This window comes from Bos grunniens, chromosome 5, assembly GCF_055505025.1.
Source record: "Bos grunniens cultivar Pamir isolate PY7600 chromosome 5, Bosgru_T2T1.0, whole genome shotgun sequence".
Classification (NCBI taxonomy): domain Eukaryota; kingdom Metazoa; phylum Chordata; class Mammalia; order Artiodactyla; family Bovidae; genus Bos; species Bos grunniens.
Window position 1 is genome coordinate 115,633,687 of NC_141169.1, and position 17,751 is coordinate 115,651,437.

The following is a 17,751-nucleotide window of genomic DNA, read 5'->3' on the forward strand; positions in this document are numbered from 1 at the left end:
CGGAGGCCCAGGGGTAGACCCACTGAGAAGAAAGTTAATTTTCATTCATTACTTGGACACTGAATACTATGAATTATGAATATGTACATAGTCATAATTATGAAATGCTGTTTAATGGCATTTGAGTTTTATAATCAACCTGTGAATCAAGCAAAGAGGATCTGGTTGGGGCTGCAGGCCATGTAAAAGTTAACTAGCTTTTGCAAAAAAAATATCGTAGCCAACAAAAGGTGGGACATGGAGAGAAAAGGTGACAGGAAGGGGGTAGCGGGGCTCTGTGCCTAAGAGCTTGGAAGGGTCACTCTCATTCTTACGACAAGAAGGAAGCCCAACATACTGAAAACCAATGGCCTTTCTTGGTCCCATCAGAAAACTGAGGTCACAGGGCAAAACATTACCTCCAAATCTGGAGAGATGGGTGAACACAGAGACTTACAGCCAAGATCTGCTTTCCTGGAACAAAGACCTTTGGAGCTGTAAGCCAGTAGGAACACATAAGTGGTAACTTGGGCAACAGTAGAAAATCAAAGACAAAGAGAAGAGCTTTACAGAAGCCAGAAAGGGCGGAAATCTTGTTTATAGAGGAACAAAGATAAGAATTACATAGAGTTTCTCATCAGAAATCATGCAAGTAAGAAGATAGTGGACTGAAATATTTAAAGTGTTGACAGGAAAAAAAAATCACCACCCTAGAATACTATATTCAGTGAAACTTATCTTTCAAAAGTGAAGGAGAAATAAATACCTTCTCTGACAAACAATCACTGAGGGGATTCATCACAGCCAGCCTGGCCGTCAAAAACGCTAAAACGCGTTAGCGTTGTCTTCTGAGAGAAGAAAATCAAAGAGCCAGAAACATGGATCTACCTGAAGGAAGAAAGAGCATGGGAGAAGGAATAAATGAAGGTAAAATGATATCTTTGAGGGACTTCCAGGCTGCCAGTGGCTAAGACTTCATGCTCCCAATGCCAGGGGCCCAGGTTCAACTCCTGGTCAGGAAACTGGATCTCACACGTGGCAACTAAAGCTCTAGCATGCCGAAATGAAGATAGAAGATCCCAAGTACCACAATGAGGACCCGGCACAGCCAGATAAATAAATAAATATTCTAAAAATAATAATATCTTTTATCTTTCTTATTCTTAGTTGGTCTAATAAACCACTGTTTGCTCAACGTTACAGTAACAATGTACTGGGTGATTATAGCAAACGGACAGGTGAGGTGGATACAGCAGTTATAAGGCAGAGGTCCCTAACCTTTTTGGCACCAGGGGCCAGTTTTGTGGAAGACAATTTTTCCACTGATGATGGGGGGCGGGGATGGTTCAGGAGGTAATGTGAGTGATGTGGCGCGGCAAGTGAAGCTTTGCTAGCTCGCCCACCGCTCAACTCCTGCTGTGCAATGTGGACCAGTACCAGTCTGTGGCCAGGGATTGTGGACCCCTAAGGAACAGGAGACAGGACTCGGGAACACTTACTCTGTAATAAGGTACCTGCACCTTCTGTGAAGTAGTAGCATGTTACTTGACATGGGACTTAGGCTACTTGTCCACTTGGACTGCAAATTCTAGAGCAACTGCTCATATTTTTTTTAGTGGGAAGAGAGGGAATGCTAATATCCTCACATCACAAAGAGAGGAACGTGAGATCCAGGTGCTCAGTCACAGACCTGCCAACCTGCACAGCTATGGGCTGTGGCAAGTTAGAAACTGCATGTGGAAGCAGTTTGAGGAGGGGCAAGCAAATGAACTGTTTTGATTCAAAATTACAAGAGGATAAGGCTTGCAGTTCAAGTGGCCCCAAAGCACATAACTAGTTCACTTCCTCCTAAAGTGACAGAAGAAGGAGTTTTTAAAAGGTGTCAAACAGTGGTTCTCAGGATGCTCTGATTCAGCAGTGTAAGCATCACTCAGGACCTTGTTAGGAATGCAGATTCCCAGGGCCCAGGCTAAGTCAGAGAGCCTGAGGGAGGGGCCCAGCAAGCTGGGTTTCAGATGAACAAAAATAACTTTAGTATAAATGTATACCAAATATTGCATGGAACACACACACACACACACACACACACACAAAACTGTTTATCTGAAATTTACATTTAACATAGCATGTTATGTCTTACCTGGCAACCTTAGTCCCTGGGAAATCTGACGAGCCCAAAAGAAAAGTTTTAAACATTCTGACATTGGGAGGCTTCCAAGGAAACTACCTGCCAGATTACCCTGCCAAAGTAGTTCAACCAAAGTTGACTAGCTCTACCTATCTGTGCAGAACTTTTAATCTGCTTCTTAGTATCTCACTCTTATTTGGGGCATATTTTTGAGGAAAATGTCTAACATGGAAGATGGGAGGAAAAAGCAACACTGAGGAGAGAAGCAACATTTCTCAAGTGAAGAAAACTTAAAAAAAAATCTATTGTTAATGGTTTCAGAGGAATGAACTAGTATATCCATGAAACAAGAACAGGATACTATAGAAAAGGAATATTCTGAGAATTAAAAACATGCACTGGTAATTAACAATATGAAAAGTATTTTTAGCAGGGATAAAAATCTCAAAAGAAGGGTTGCAAACTAAAACTGAGAAAATCTCCCAGAAGGTGGAGCAAGAAGGAAAAGGGATGGAGGACAGGAAAGGTTTAAAATACTGGGAGACACTTCAAGTGGCTCACTAGTCAATAACAGTAGGAGGCTCAGAAAGAAACAAAAAGGAGAGGAGCTCGTTAATGAAACAAATCAAGAAAGTTTCTGAGACTTGAGGAACGTGAAAAGGGACATCTGAGAAGATGAAGCTGACAGATTAGCTGAGGTTGTCTGAACACACTAGAAAGAGATTTCACAAATGGGAGAGAACTGGGGTTTAATTAATGATAAGAAGTACATAGAAACGAAGCAAACAAAAAATAACGATTAACTCCAGGGAAAACAAATGCTACACAGGAAAAGAAAAGTGATCATTCCGTCACAGTAATATAAACCCCGAACACTCAGCTACAGCACACGGTGACACGGCAGACGGGGAGCCCGTGCAGGTGACACGGCACACGGGGAGCCCGTGGAGATGACACGGCACACGGGGAGCCCGTGCAGGTGACACGGCACACGGGGAGCCCGTGGAGGTGACACGGCACACGGGGAGCCCGTGCAGGTGACACGGCACACGGGGAGCCCGTGCAGGTGACACGGCCAACGGGGAGCCCGTGGAGGTGACACGGCCAACGGGGAGCCCGTGGAGGTGACACGGCACACGGGGAGCCCGTGGAGGTGACACGGCACACGGGGAGCCCGTGCAGGTGACACGGCAAACGGGGAGCCCGTGCAGGTGACACGGCAAACGGGGAGCCCGTGCAGGTAAACGTGCGTGGGTTTCCATGGGGTCGGGGAGGCTGGCGGTGGTGAGGGGGTTGGCGGTTATGCGATGGGTGAAAAAGAGTTAAACCCACATTTTCCTGATAGGAAGCCGATAGACACTGCCTTAAAAGTGAAAAATCAATAAGTAGCTATTTAAGTTTGTCACTTATGACTATTAACTTAAGTACCAAAAATAGGCATTTAAAGCATTGGAAGTTATTGACTCTAAGGAGGAGAAGGTGGGGGTGGGGGACATCAGGGCAGAGGGCTGCTGTTTCTAATAAGCCTTGCAGGATGACTTGACTCCTGCCCAAGTGTATGAATAACGTGGGTGAAAGAAAAATAATGTGAAAAAATGATGATTGTGCTGCTGGACACACCTGCAGGAAAATTATGTATTTGTCAAGTTGCTTTCTTTTTTCTTTGGGTTGACTCAAACCCAATAGAACATAGCCCGACCAGAGGATTATTAGAAGGCTCATTCTTTTTGTTTTTTAACTGAGTCACATTGGCTTATAAATGTTCTGGGAGTACAACATTATAGTTTTACTTCTGAACACAGGTTGAAACTCAATTTTTGGTGGCATGGGGGTTACTTCAATGCCGAAAGGCTGTTTGAGTGAACAGGGAAGGAAAAATTCATGAAAGCGACATGACCAGCCTGATTTTCAGTGCTGTGAGAACCATAGGTAACTTGCTCAAAGGAAACCTGTTTAGAAGATCGATCAGCTCCTCTTCCTTCAGAGAACAGCCACACTCCTGCAGCAGCCTCCGCAGCCTGCCCAAGGATATGTAGCCAGTTCTGGATTTATCTAGTTTGGCGAGTGCTTTGCTGATATCTTGATCGTGGTCCTTAAGTTTATCCCTGAAAGAGAATGCATTTGAGACACACACACTCCAGCAGGGAAAACCAATAATTTCTTTGGAGCAAGAGCTCCACGATCATTCTAATGCGATGATCTGATGATTCATCTACCAGCTATTGTTGAAGATGCTTTGCAGCCTTGGTATAATACATACATTGAAAGGTACTCGGGAAAAAAAATCATCATTATCATTTTATTATTATTATTATCAGCAAAACTATGTTAGAGAAATTACAACCTTGGCTTTTTACTAGAATGAGTACTTTAAAAATGGAGCGAAGCATTTAAAAATACAGTGATATCACAGACATGGGAAATACACCTCCATTCTCCCTGACGAAGCCTTGGTGGGTGCCTGTCACATGCCAGGTACTGCTCTGGGTGTCAGAGCGGCCACCCTAGCAGAATTTCCGTTCCAGGTGGGGCAAGACCGATGATAAACAGAAGACACCAGTGGCCTGCACGATGGGTCAGTGGGACAGCTGAGTGCCGGTGAGCAGGGCGAGGAATGTCCACAGTGGGCCGGGCTGCAACCCCCAGTAGTGGGTGCCGGTGGGCCTCACTGGGGAGGCAACACTTGAGCAGAGATGGCAGCTGAAGGACTCAGCTGGGATTTAGCCCCCTGCAGACCTCTCTGGGCCCAGGGATAGCCAGTGCCAAGGCCCTGAAGCAGCAGCGGGACCAAGGATGGCGAAGAGCCTGGGTCCCGTCGGTGAGCGTTGAGGGGGCAGGGGTCCAGGACCCCTGTCTGCTGCCAGGTCCTTCGCTGTGAAGAAACGCAGCCATCGTTTGCGTGCGTCAGTTGGCAAGCCAGGACCTGTGCTGCCTTCATGTCCCATCTCCCATTCTTTCCTCTTGCCAAGGGAGGCGGGTAACTGTCATCCCATGTTATAGGAAGGGGACAGCGTCCGCCCATGCGGACTCTGGGCTGGCCAGTGGTCCCTCGCAGGGACACAGGGACGACGTCTAGCTGTAGCTCCTGCTTTAGTTAGAGCACTGATTTCCTTGGGAATGTGTTCAAGTTTCTGATTCAGTCTTTCAGGAAATTTCTTCCCAGACTTAACAGAAATTATCGGTAAGGGAATAAAAACATGTGGATGTCTTTGAGAATGAGCAGTCTTGCTCCGAACCTATGGGGCATGGAGTTTATTTTATAACTTCGGCTTATCTATGTCTCCAGAACGCTCTTCCTACCACACTGAACACTGTGCCTATCTGACTCCAGCTCGGCTGTGAGGTTCTTAGTCGGGGAAAAGAAAAAGCCAGAAACTCCAAACTCGAAATCTTCGCTGGTACTTGTCTACCACCTGAGATACGTATTGCGGATTGTTCCTGTTGTCAGACACTAGGCTGGGCATGCCAGGCTTCTCTGTCCTCTGCTATTTCTTGGAGTTTTCTCCATTGAGAAAACCGTCCACTGAATCGGTGATGCTATCTAACCAGCTCATCCTCTGCCACTCTTTTCTCCTTTTGCCTTCTCCTTTGTGGATACATACCCACAAATAGGTTCCTTGAGTGTGCCTGGGAAAAACATTATCCATAGCAACAAAAAAGTCAGAAGTCAGGAGAGGAAAGTCTGAGAGTATATTGGGGTGGGGGAGGCAAGGACGCCGAGGCCGTGCGGGTCACGGTCTCCCTTCCCCACTGGCTCCCGGTTCTGAGTTGGCCGATGTGTGCCTCCAAGAAGCTGACACGAATGAGCTGCGCTAACTGTCTGGGGATGTGTCTCGAGAGAGGCAACTGCCTGGATTCCCGCACAGGTGTACTCTGAATTCAGTCCCATGTTACAGACTGGTTACTCCCCATCACAACTATTACATTACACTTAATCCTTCAAAAAGGGAAGCAAATGAAGGTATAAAAAAAAAATCAGAACTTTTTTTGAGATACATATTTTTAGAGAATTGAGGCGTTGAGCCTTTCTTGGACTGGTTTCCAGGCAATAATCACCTCCCTTGCAGAGTAAGAGTGAGTGAGGATTCGGGCCTGGGATCCAGCCAGCTGCCCAGCAGAACCCGTGGCAGCCGACGCAGCGTCTGGGCCCTAGTCTGGACGCGAGACGGGAGCCCTACAAGGGTGGGGCCACAGAGCGCCCCGCCCTGCGGCCAGGCCGGCACGATGGGAAGAATCCTGGGTGACCCAGCAGGTTTTGCTCCTGAGCCTCTCAGTTCACATCTCAGAACAGCCAACTGTGCTCTGTGGCTGGTTTACTGATGCTGCCCTGACCCTGAATCTTCAACTCAGACTTGGGCCCCAAAAGAGCAAGGCCTGGAAAATAAATACAGGCTTGAGAAAGGACTCTTCTGAATCTTAAAAATGTATTCAGGCCACTTTAAACAAAATCGATTCACTTAAATTTAAGAAGCACACGTGAAATTCCGTGGCTCAGACGGTAAAGCGTCTGCCTACAATGTGGGAGACCCGGGTTTAATCCCTGGGTCGGGAAGATCTCCTGGAGAAGGAAATGGCAACCCACTCCAGTATTCTTGACTGGAGAATTCCATGGATGGAGAAGTCTGGTAGGCTACAGTCCATGGGGTCGCAAAGAGTCAGACACGACTGAGCGACTTCACTTTGATGAGCACGACTCCTGTTTGTGAATCTTATCAGGGTTCGGCATAAAGGAGGAGGCTGACAGTCCGGGAAACGTTGCCTCCCGAAGGGTTCTCTGGAAGACCCACTGACACCGAAACTGAAAAGCGGGCTAACCTGAAGGGCAAAGCGACGTGAAACCTCACAGTGTGACTCCTTGAGAACAGGGGCCGGTCCTGAGTTTTTATGGCCCAGGCTTGTGTTCCTGGGTAGGAGAGCATGACGGTGGCAGGGCACTGGCCGAGCATGCGTCGGTTCGCCGAGCTTGGTGCTGTGAAGATGTGAGGGGCATCGTTCACTGGCTCCCAGCACTCCCAGCCACAGACCACACGCACCAGTAAACAGGAGCGGGAAGAGAACGTGTGTGGGCATCGCCAAGGACGCGCGGTTCCTCTCCGAGCCTCATTACTCACAAGCGGTAGGAGGGGAGGGAAGGGGACACACGCGTGGGTAATGAGGCCAGCCCTGCCTGGGAAAGATAAATCCCACTTTTTCATTCGTTTTATGGGATATGTGATTTATGACAATCTTGTGCATATTTTTACTTGAAATTTCAACAACTCAATTCTCTGCTTCTGGGCTTTATAACTTAGCAACTTGGACATAATTCAGGGGTGTGTTCAACAGGCCTTTCTCTTAAACCCCATTCAGCCATCACATCCCGTCTCTGTGGCCTTGGAGTGCTTCTCTCCTCCAGGGGATTCTTTAGCTCATTCACTCATTCAGAGATGGTGCGGACAGAGAGCTGACCGGACAGATGGGAGGTGGACAGAAACACAGATGAGAGTGCCGTGGAGCGGCCCAGGACGGGGACGGATGCAGAGTCTGTCTCGTCTCACGTCATGTCGAATGCGGCAACACTCTCTCCTGTGTTTAATTTTTTGTTGCTGCATAATCGACATATAACATCGAGTTGGTCTCAGGTGTACATGGTAATGACTTGGCGTCTGTACACACTGTGACGTGGTCGCCAGGACAAGTGTAGATGCTGTTCGTCACCAGCCAACAGATGAGAACTTTCGAAGATTTACTTTTGGTGACTTTCAAATACACGGCACAGTACTACTCACTACGGTCACCTCACCGTGCTCACGCCCCCAGGACTCATCCTACCGTCACTGCTGTGCTTTGGGACCCCTTCACCTGCTCTGACACGCCCCCACCTCTGGCAACAGCCAATCTATCTTCTGGATCCACGAGCTTGCTTTTGTTGCTGTCGTTTTCAGATTCCACGTACGAGTGAGACCACCCATTTCTGTCTTCCTTTGACTGATCTATTTCATCTGGCATAATGCCCTCAAGATCCATCCATGAGAGCACAACTGGCGAGACCTCATTCTTTTTTATGGCTGAATGATATTCCATTGTGTGTGTAGATACATATTTACACACACACACACACACACACACACACACATTTTCTTTATCCATTCTTTAAAAATTTTAAAATATGGCCTTAGTGACTAGTTTTAAACCTTGAAAAAAGCCATGCACAGTCCCACCATCCAAACACAACATGATGCCTTCTGCACAGCATCTTCTGGTCCTCATGGGCAGGCATGTATGTTTGGTGTGGTTACCATCAAGGCACACAGACTGTTTAAAATTTCATTGCCCACCAGTCTTCCATCACAAACACTCCCACAGGCCCCATGGTGATGACTATAACTGGCACACACCACCTCACGTTCCTTGGAGCCGTGTTCTCTACAAGCCCGGGTACTCATCTGCGATGGGCAGGTGTCTACTTTGTTGCTGCTTTGAAGACACTGCAAGTCATACCTTATACCTGCTGAACTCCTCTGAATTATTTCTGTGGGATAAATCCTCCAAGGTTGAACTGCTGGGTTTAAGAACGTGTCCTTTCATGCACTCACTGGACAAATCCCCACTGAGTGCCTGCTAGGTGCCGAGCACTGTTCTAAACTAAGGGGAGACAGGCATGGCCTCCTGGAACCTGCATTCTAGTTGCCCAGGGGAGGGGCCGGGTGTGTATGTTAGTACAGACCTAAAAGCTTCAGTTCTCAAGTTCAGTTCAGTCGCTTAGTCGTGTCTGACTCTTTGCAACCTCATGAACCGCAGCACGCCAGGCCTCCCTGATCATCACCAACTCCCGGAGTCCACCCAAACCCATGTCCATCGAGTCGATGATGCCATCCAACCATCTCATCCTCTGTTGTTCCCTTCTCCTCCTGCCCTCAATCTTTCCCAGCATCAGGGTCTTTTCCAATGAGTCAGCTCTTCACATCAGGTGGCCAAAGTGTTGGAGTTTCAGCCTCAACATCAGTCCTTCCAATGAACACCCAGGACTGATCTCCTTTAGGATGGACTGGTTGGATCTCCTTGCAGTCCAAGGGACTCTTAATAGTCTTGTCCAGCACCACAGTTCAAAAGCATCAATTCTTCAGTGCTCAGTCTTCTTTAGGGTCCAATTCTTATATCCATACACGATTACTGGAAACACCATAGCTTTGACTATACAGACATTTGTTGGCAAAGCGATATCTGCTTTTTAATACACTGTCTAGGTTTGTCATAGCTTTTCTTTCAAGGAGCAAGCATCTTTTAATTTCCTGGCTGCAGTCACTGTCCAAAGCGATTTTAGAGCCCAAGAAAATAAAGTCTGTCACTGTTTCCACGGCTCTGTGACTTAACACCAGTTTCTAGAATCTACAGGGGCTTCATAGGTGGCTCAGTGGTAAAGAATTTGTCTGCCAATACAGGAGACGCTGGTTCCATCCTTGGGTCAGGAAGATCCCCTGAGAAGGAAATGGCAATCCACTGCAGTATTCTTGCCTGAGAAATTCCATGGACGGAGGAGCCTGGTGGCCTACTGTCCATGGGGTCACAAAAGAGCCGGACACGACTGAGCATGCACACATACTAGAATCTACAGCAGTGAACGAGTGTGATAACTTCTCGGCGGCGCTGCCAGCACCAGGGGGGACAGCCTCAGAACAGCCAGGGTCAGTGTAGAACAGACACTGGCCCCTGGAGAGGTGCTCACCGACTCACCTGGCTGGCATGGCCTTCTCTGTGCTCTGCTGCAGCTCCTTCAGCTCTTCTTGCACCTGCTGAGGCTTCGTGAAATGACCCATGAAGTTAAAGTACTCCTCCGCGTAGGGCCGGTGAATATCTGCTGAGTAGTTAATCCCCAGTTTCTGTAAAAATTCTTGGTAAGTGATGTGCCCTCTTCCCTCACTGTCGTACCTTTAAAGACAAACACAAAACTCTCAGCTGTGGCCGCCGAGGGGGCATGCTCAGGGCTTTAACCCTGTCTACACTCCATCTGCCTGGTTCCTCACACCCTAGGTTCCTGCATTACTGGCCTCCCTGAGGGAGTCAGACGTGCTGGAGCCCAGGGCTCACCCAGGCCTGATCTGAATCTGTTTTTAACAAGATCCCCAGGCCATCCATATGCTCATCAATATTCCATCGAAACCCACCGCTCCAGTCAACAGGAGGATCACCTCATACGAGGTGGTCTTGGTTCACGCCCTGAGAGCAGCCGGATTCACCTACCAGCTTTCGGTAGAAACATGACTGTGACCATGGAAAATTAAAACAAACCCTTCCACTCATTCAAAGGTCTTTTATTGAGCACCTCCACCAAAGAAGAACTATGCTAAGGTTCAGAAGAAAAATCCAACAACAAAAAAAAACTCATATTCAGTCTTAATACTCAAATAAATGAACGCCCCTTGATTCCAGTTCCCCATTTCCTCTTTGAAGAGATGCCAATTACACACAACCAACGCGAGAGGCGAGGAAAGAAAACAAGATAAGAATTACGCTGCATACCTTTTATGCCATTTTCTATTATTGGGATTTTTCTGAATTATAATTCATTTTTTTAAAGAAAAAAGCATAATGGAGGGTTTTTATCTCCCCAACATTATTCAAACAGAATAGAAAGAATTATTTCAATAAAAAGTTTTAAGGCAAGTTTTCAATTTTCTTTAAAGAAAAGAAAAGCATTTATTCTTACAGATCTTGGTCTTCTTCTCTAACTGGTAAAAACAGCATTTTGTCAAGGTGATTTTTTTCCCCAGATGAACTCAGTGTTTTGAGAACCAAATATTTACATGATGTCTGGGGTGCAACGCTCCAGCCGGCTGCTGCTCAGGGCTTTGTTGGATGGAGCGTCAACGTGGCCGGCTCTCCTGTGGGAGGCAGGGCCCCTCTCTGCGTGCAGCCCACCTGACACAGTAGGACTGCAGAATCGCATGCTCCCTGGGTCCTCTGTGACCCTTTCAACTGAGTGATGACAAGGAAGATGGATTTATTTACCTGACTTTCTCGTCTCTCCAGGGGAGCGGCGGTGGGTGGAGGATGTGGGGTGAGAAGCCCCCAAGGTGGCTGCTAGCCCAAGGCCCCCGTCCACTCCCTTCTCTGCACCCGCAGGCCTGCAGACCCCACCTCCACCTCCTTCCCAGCACCCAGGCCTGTTTTCAACAGGTACTCTGTCCCAGAAGGTGAGGAGTGTTCCCTCCTGTGACTAAGAGGCAGGGAGGGAGGTGAGGTCTGACCCCAGCGAGGTCCTCCCATCACCACCTCCCCACCGTCTGCTCTTGGGTTCCTGGCCTGCTCCTGTGAGCACGGGGGTGGGGGGTTCTCACACCTGCAGGTGGAGATCAGTACTTGACTGCTGGCACTGTTACTGAGGATTTGGGAGAAACTTCCAGACCTTTCTCAATTCAGTTCAGTCGCTCAGTCGTGTCTGACTCTTTGCAACCTCATGGACTGCAACATGCCAGGCTTCCCTATCCATTACCAACTCCCGGAACTTGCTCAAACTCATGCCCATCAAATCAGTGATGCCATCCAACCATCTCATTCTCTCCTCCTCCCTTCAATCTTTCCCAGCATCAGGGTCTTTTCCAAGAAGTCAGTTCTTCCCATCAGGTGGCCAAAGTATTGGAGCTTCAGCCTTCAGCATCAGTCCTTCCAATGAATATTCAGGACTGATTTCCTTTAGGATGGACTGGTTGGATCTCCTTGCAGTCCAAGGGACTCTCAAGAGTCTTCTCCAACACCACAGTTCGAAAGCATCAGTTCTTCAGTGCTCAGCTCTCTTTATGGTCCAACTCTCACATCCGTACATGGCTACTGGGAAAACCATAGCTTTGACTAGACAGACCTTTGTTAGCAAAGTAATATCTCTGCTTTTTAATATGATGTCTAGGTTGGTCATAGCTTTTCTTCCAAGGAGCGAGCATCTTTTAATTTCGCGGCTGTAGTCACCATTTGCAGTGATTTTTGGAGCCCAAGAAAATAAAATCTATCACTGTTTCCATTGTTACCCCATCTATTTGCCATGAAGTGATGGGACCAGATGCCATGATCTTAGTTTTCTGAATGCTGAGTTTTAAGCCAACTTTTTCACTCTCCTCTTTCACTTTTGTCAAGAGGCTCTTTAGTTCTTCTTTGCTTTCTGCCATAAGGGTGGTGTCATCTGCATATCTGAGGTTATTGATATTTCTCCCAGCAATCTTGATTCCAGCTTGTGCTTCATCCAGCCCAGCGTTTCTCATGATGTACTCTGCATATAAGTTAAACAAGCAGGGTGATAATGTACAGCCATGACGTACTCCTTTCCTGATTTGGAACCAGTCTGTTGTTCCATGTCCCGTTCTAACTGTTGCTTCTTGACCTGCATACAGATTTCTCAGGAGGAAGGTCAGGTGGTCTGGTATTCCCATTTCTTTAAGAATTTTCCACAGTGTGTTGTAATCCACACAATCAAAGGCTTTGGCGTAGTGGCATCTGTTATTAGTACAGCCTTAGGGCTTGCAACCCTCCCAAAATACCATTCTACCTTTATTCAATGAGTTTTCTAAAATAGAACGAAGTGACCCACCCACCAGAGGCGGCCCGTGGGGGCTCTGACTCCTGGGGCTTGTGTGTGCATGTTTAGTCACTCAGTCGTGTCAGACTCCTTGAGACTCCACGGACTGCAGCCCAGCAGGCTCCTCTGTCCGTGGGATTTCCCAGGCAGGAACACTGGAGTGGGTTGCCATTTCTTACTCCAGAAGATCTTCCCGACCCAGGGATTGAACACGCGTCTCTTGCATTGACAGGCGGATCTTTACCACTAGTTCCCCCCCGGGAAGCCACACCACTGTACCTGGCTTTCTATTCCAGGTGGCAGGAAGGGCTGGTGCCGCTAGCAAACGGCTCCCCCTACTGCTGGTGATGAGGCTCCATCAGGGCGCCTGGGAGGGGGAGGGGCTGCCATTTCTCAACCATTTCTCACGACCCCTGGGCCGTGGTCCTGCCCTGAGCTTCACCACATCTCTGCCAGCCTCGTGCCACCAGATGCAGCTATGACTCACTCTAGAAAGACACCCCTGGAAGAAAGCTCCCCGAGGGCTCCCCACCCCAGGGGGAGGGCTCCTGAGAGAAGGTGCACAGACGACCCGCCCGACAAGAAAGCCCCGGCCAGCAGGGCACCCGTCTGGAACCTCTCTTTCTCTGGTCCTAAGGTCAAAGGACTACATCTCCACCTCCCCTGGGTCCCTCCAGGCCGTGATGAGGACCAGGGGCCGAGGTGCATGGAGAACCGGGACCAGGGCCACCCAAAGGCTCAAGCACGCCCTGCCTCCACCTCCCCCTCCAGTCTGTGTCTCCCCTCCCGGCTCGCTGGAAAGCTTCCTGAGGAACGTGCCTTGTTTTATCTTGATGGGCAAACACAGCTCCCAGCAGCCCACCCTGCAAAGGCTGAGCGAGTGAACGTGAAGCGTGCGTGTCCCTAAGGAAGGCCTGCCATCCCCGCGGGGAATACTCGCGGGATTCCCAGCCACAAACTCTAAATCGTGACACTTGGACTGAATGAAAAGACACTTCTTAATTACTTCATTGATAAAGATCATACACATTCTCTCCGCATCTCCAAGGAACAGAAGACCAGATTGCACAACTGCAACTAAAATATTGTTATGCATGTGAATAATAAGAGAGTTAATTCAGCTTACATAACCTCACCCTTCATTATATAATCCTTTGTGTCACATTAAAAAAAAAAATCAACTTGGTTATAAAGGTTGAATTTTAAAATGGTTCGGCAACAGATGCACCAGGAAAAATGTGCATATAAAACAGAGGGCCCATAAAAACTCACATTTGCATGTGGCAATGGCCACTAATTTATGACATAATCAGATTACTGCCTGTCTATTGCACACATAGCCGTTCGGTTGTACACACGGTGTGAATACATTCGCATCGATCGCTGGGCTGAGAAAGTCTTACTCTTTTGTGCTCAGTTTACTGCTTGATTCTTACATAAAGGACAGAAGAACCTTCCAACACCACTGACCCCAGATTCAGAGCGTCTGGTGCGAGCCCCACTGACGACCCAGGCTGGCAGCAGAGGGAGACGTGGTCCTTGGGCAGCTTGGACGTGTGGGTCCTTTTGGGGAACATCCGTGGGGAGGGCAGCGTGCCTGCTCAGAGGGCTGCCCTGCAGAGCACAAAGTGTCCGGCTGCCTGAGGGTTGGTGCCCAGTGGGCACATTCACCCAGGCCGGGGGGAGCCACAGACCGGATACTATCTGCCTCAGCTCCACCCAGGGCCACAGTCTGGCCCTTATGCACCTCAGTAAGTGACCGTCTGGCCTTGGATGCAGCCACACCAGAGAAGGGAGACCCACTCCTTCCAGGACTGCCCAGCATTCCTGGTTCTAGAGGATGTCAGCTGCTAGAACACCCTTAGTGAGGGGCGAGGGGCCTGCCGGGTTAGTCCTCGCCAAGTTGAGCCCCCCTTCATGTCCAGCTCTTCTAACTCGACTCCTACCATCAGCACATCCCATTCAACCTCTTTTTTTCCCTTTCTTTTTAAACAAGTTTTATTTATTTATTTTAATTTTTTGGCCACACTCTGTGGCATGTGGGATCTTAGTTCCCCCATCAGGGATGGAACTGCACTCCCTGTATTGGAAGGCAGGGTCTTAACCCCTGGACCACCAGGGGAGTCCCAGTCCTTCCTTTCCTGAACTGTTCCTTCAGCCTTTCCGAACCCTTTCCCACCCCGGGGCTCTCCGGCCCAGCACAGCGCCTGGCGGGTTCTCTTGGCCGAGCCTAGGAGACAACCCAAAGCTTCACGTGCTCACACGTGTCCACGTGAGCCGACGCACAGGACACAGGGATTCTGTGATAGTCTTCGCTTTTCATACTGGAATGCTCATGTACAGCGTATCTACCCAAACAAGAAATGTGCATAAACTGGGCATCATCTCCAGAACATTCTACCAGGTCTGCGTGACCAGCTGGTTGTACACGACAGGCGTCTATACTCAAATTTCCCAGGCTGCTGGCTGTCCTGTTTGAGTTGTCTGTGTGTTTTTATAACACAACGGCTTTGTAGTTTCTTGGCAAAGTTGGTTTTAGGTCCAAAATAGCAGAAATCTATCCAAGGAAGCTAGGCTACAGGAGGGGCTTGGAATGCTGAGCGCCCCAGAAGTGCATGTTCCCCGGAGCCCTGGTCCTGGGGCTCCCTGTCCCCTCGGGCTCTGCTGACATAGGCAGCACCCTCCCCCTTCTGGGGGCCTCCCACTCCTGCCCCCCAACTCTGGGCCTCTCCGCTAGCTGGGACGCCCTCTCCCCGCTCTGGCTAATGACAGCTTATTTGGGGGTTAGGGTCAGGCATCGCACCGCCGAGGGTCCCTCCTGGAACACCCACAGCCCAGGCTGCCCGGCTTCTCCCTCCTGGCATGCAGATGCTGTCTTCCTGGCTGAGTCGTGGGCAAGGGGCTGCCTTCATTTCTGAAGCCCCCGAATCTGGCACCGGGCCTGCAATCTCGAAAGTTTCAGGAAATTCCTGCTTAATGATCACCTCAGATGAAGGAATGAGTGAATGCACATTCATCCTGTAATTTATTCTCAGCCGTCTCTCTGAAACCAAACGTGTTGCTCCTGAAATCTTGGGCTGAAAGATCCTACTGGCTTCACTTAGGAGGTTTCCTTTCACAAGGGCCTCCTCCAGGTTTGAGGGCTGTGTATCTTTAACCCTGGGTGAGCCAGGCTCACTTAAGACGCACCTGCCCCACTCTGTCCACCCCAAGAGGTCAGCAGGGGCCACAGCCCACCCATCCCTGGGCCATGGGCTGGGGGCAGAGGTGAGTCACTCCGGGCTGACCTGCTGCACTCTGCAGACCCCCGAGGACCCTGCTGAGGAATGAAGCCACTTCGGAAGCCAGATCCCGGATCACCAGTTGGAAGAGAAGTGTCCAGAAGAGCTGCTAGACACGCTAGGCTTCCGGTGAATAAGAACCAAAACATCCATGTGCCAAGTCACTGAGACCTGGGGGTTAACGCATTAATCTACTTCCGCAGTGTAAATGCGACCTCCGGACGCCTCAAAGCTCTAATCGAGTGCAGGTGCTTTGTTCAAGTGCTGAGTGAGCGACGGGTGATGACAGTTATTTTGTCTATATTCTCCATGTTTTCTAATTCTGTGTTTTCGAAAGAGCTGGACGTTATTGTCCTGATCACTTCCAGCTACCCAGTTTTGGCGGTGGGCTTTCTTATTCTCACCAGTAGACTCCAGGAGCTGGCAGAGCGTGTCACATTGGCCCCAGCTGCTCCCGCCTTGTCACTCATGGTGGAAGAATGCCCCTCCCTTGTATGAGCAGCTGCGGGAGGCTCGGTGGCGGGGGGACCCTGGGCAGCCCAGCGCTGGCCGCCCCCTTGCCAGGCCACACCTCCTGCTTTGTGCAGCAGGCAGGTGGGGACGTGGAGGGAGGAAACCAGGGTGAGTTGTGTCGGCAAACACTGAACCATGGAGAGGAGTAGGCCAGTGGAAGGGGGAGGGGGGAGGGTGAGCACGGTTAACCGAGATCACAGAAATGCCTAGAAAATGGATGAGAAACCACACCACCGAGTTCGTCATGTCTGCTGAGTGGGGCATAGCTGCTTTCTTGTTGCTGTCTTTTCCTCTTCCTTAGGCTTTTTTGAAATTCAAAGACACTTGCTCCTTGGAAGAAAAGCTATGACCAACATAGACGGCATATTAAAAAGCAGAGACATTACTTTCTCAACAAAGGTCTGTCTAGTCAAGGCTATGGTTTTTCCAGTAGTCATGAGAGGTGGGCCATAAAGAAAGCTGAGCGCCGAAGAATTGATCTTTTGAATTGTGGTGCTGGAGAAGACTTGTGAGAGTCCCCTGGACTGCAAGGAGATCCAAACGGTCCACCCTAAAGGAAATCAGTCCTGAATATTCAAATTCATTGGAAGGACTGATGCTGAAGCTGAAACTCCAATACTTTGGCCACCTGATGCCAAGAACCGACTCACTGAAAAAGACCCTGATGTTGGGAAAGATTGAAGGCAGGAGAAGGGGATGACAGAGGATGAGATGGTTGGATGGCATCACCAACTCGATGGACATGAGTTTGAGTAAGCTCTGGGAGTTGGCGATGGACAGGGAAGCCTGGTGTGCTGCAGACCAAGGGGTCGCAAAGAGTCAGACACTACGGAGCAACTGAACTGACTGATGCTTTTCTGGATTTTCCAAGTCTTCTAAAATGAGAATGCGTTAATATTGCTATCAGAAAGTAATTTCAAATCTGTATGATCTTTTTGCTATTTTTATGCTTATCTTTGCCTCATTATACTGTTTGTGAACATTATACTGTTCACACAGCCATGCCATGGGATAGCTGACTGAAGCTCAGAGAAGGGGAGCCACTGGCCAAGGTCACACAGCTCACCCTGGGCTCCAGGGGACAAGGCACAGCCCCGCTCAGAGCACAGCCCTCAGCTGTGGGCTACTTGGCCACCTCAGGGGGGCCTCCTGATTTCTGCCCGAGCTCATCAGACAAGCCCAAGAAGCGTCTCATCTCATGGCTCAGCCTCTCTCGCCAGCTGCTGCTGCTGATTAGTCACTAAGCCGTGTCCGACTCTTTGTGATCCCATGGACTACAGCCCTCCAGGCAGGAATACTGGAAT

The 17,751-nt window shown here is 49.2% G+C and overlaps 1 protein-coding gene across 7 annotated transcripts in view; it reads right to left on the reverse strand.

Annotated features, from left to right (window-relative positions):
- Positions 1-17,751, reverse strand: part of EFCAB6 (EF-hand calcium binding domain 6) — a 252,808-nt gene that overhangs the window by 45,513 nt on the left and 189,544 nt on the right. For all 7 annotated transcript variants that reach the window (XR_015164616.1, XM_086403190.1, XM_086403191.1 and 4 more), the window contains 2 exons: positions 9,821-10,015; positions 4,057-4,212 (listed from right to left, as the gene is read on the reverse strand). Coding sequence is in view for 6 of the 7 variants with exons in the window: in XM_086403190.1 (XP_086259316.1) it covers positions 4,057-4,212; positions 9,821-10,015 (351 nt within the window). In the remaining variant the exon portion in view is untranslated. The remainder of the gene's footprint in view (positions 1-4,056; positions 4,213-9,820; positions 10,016-17,751) is intronic.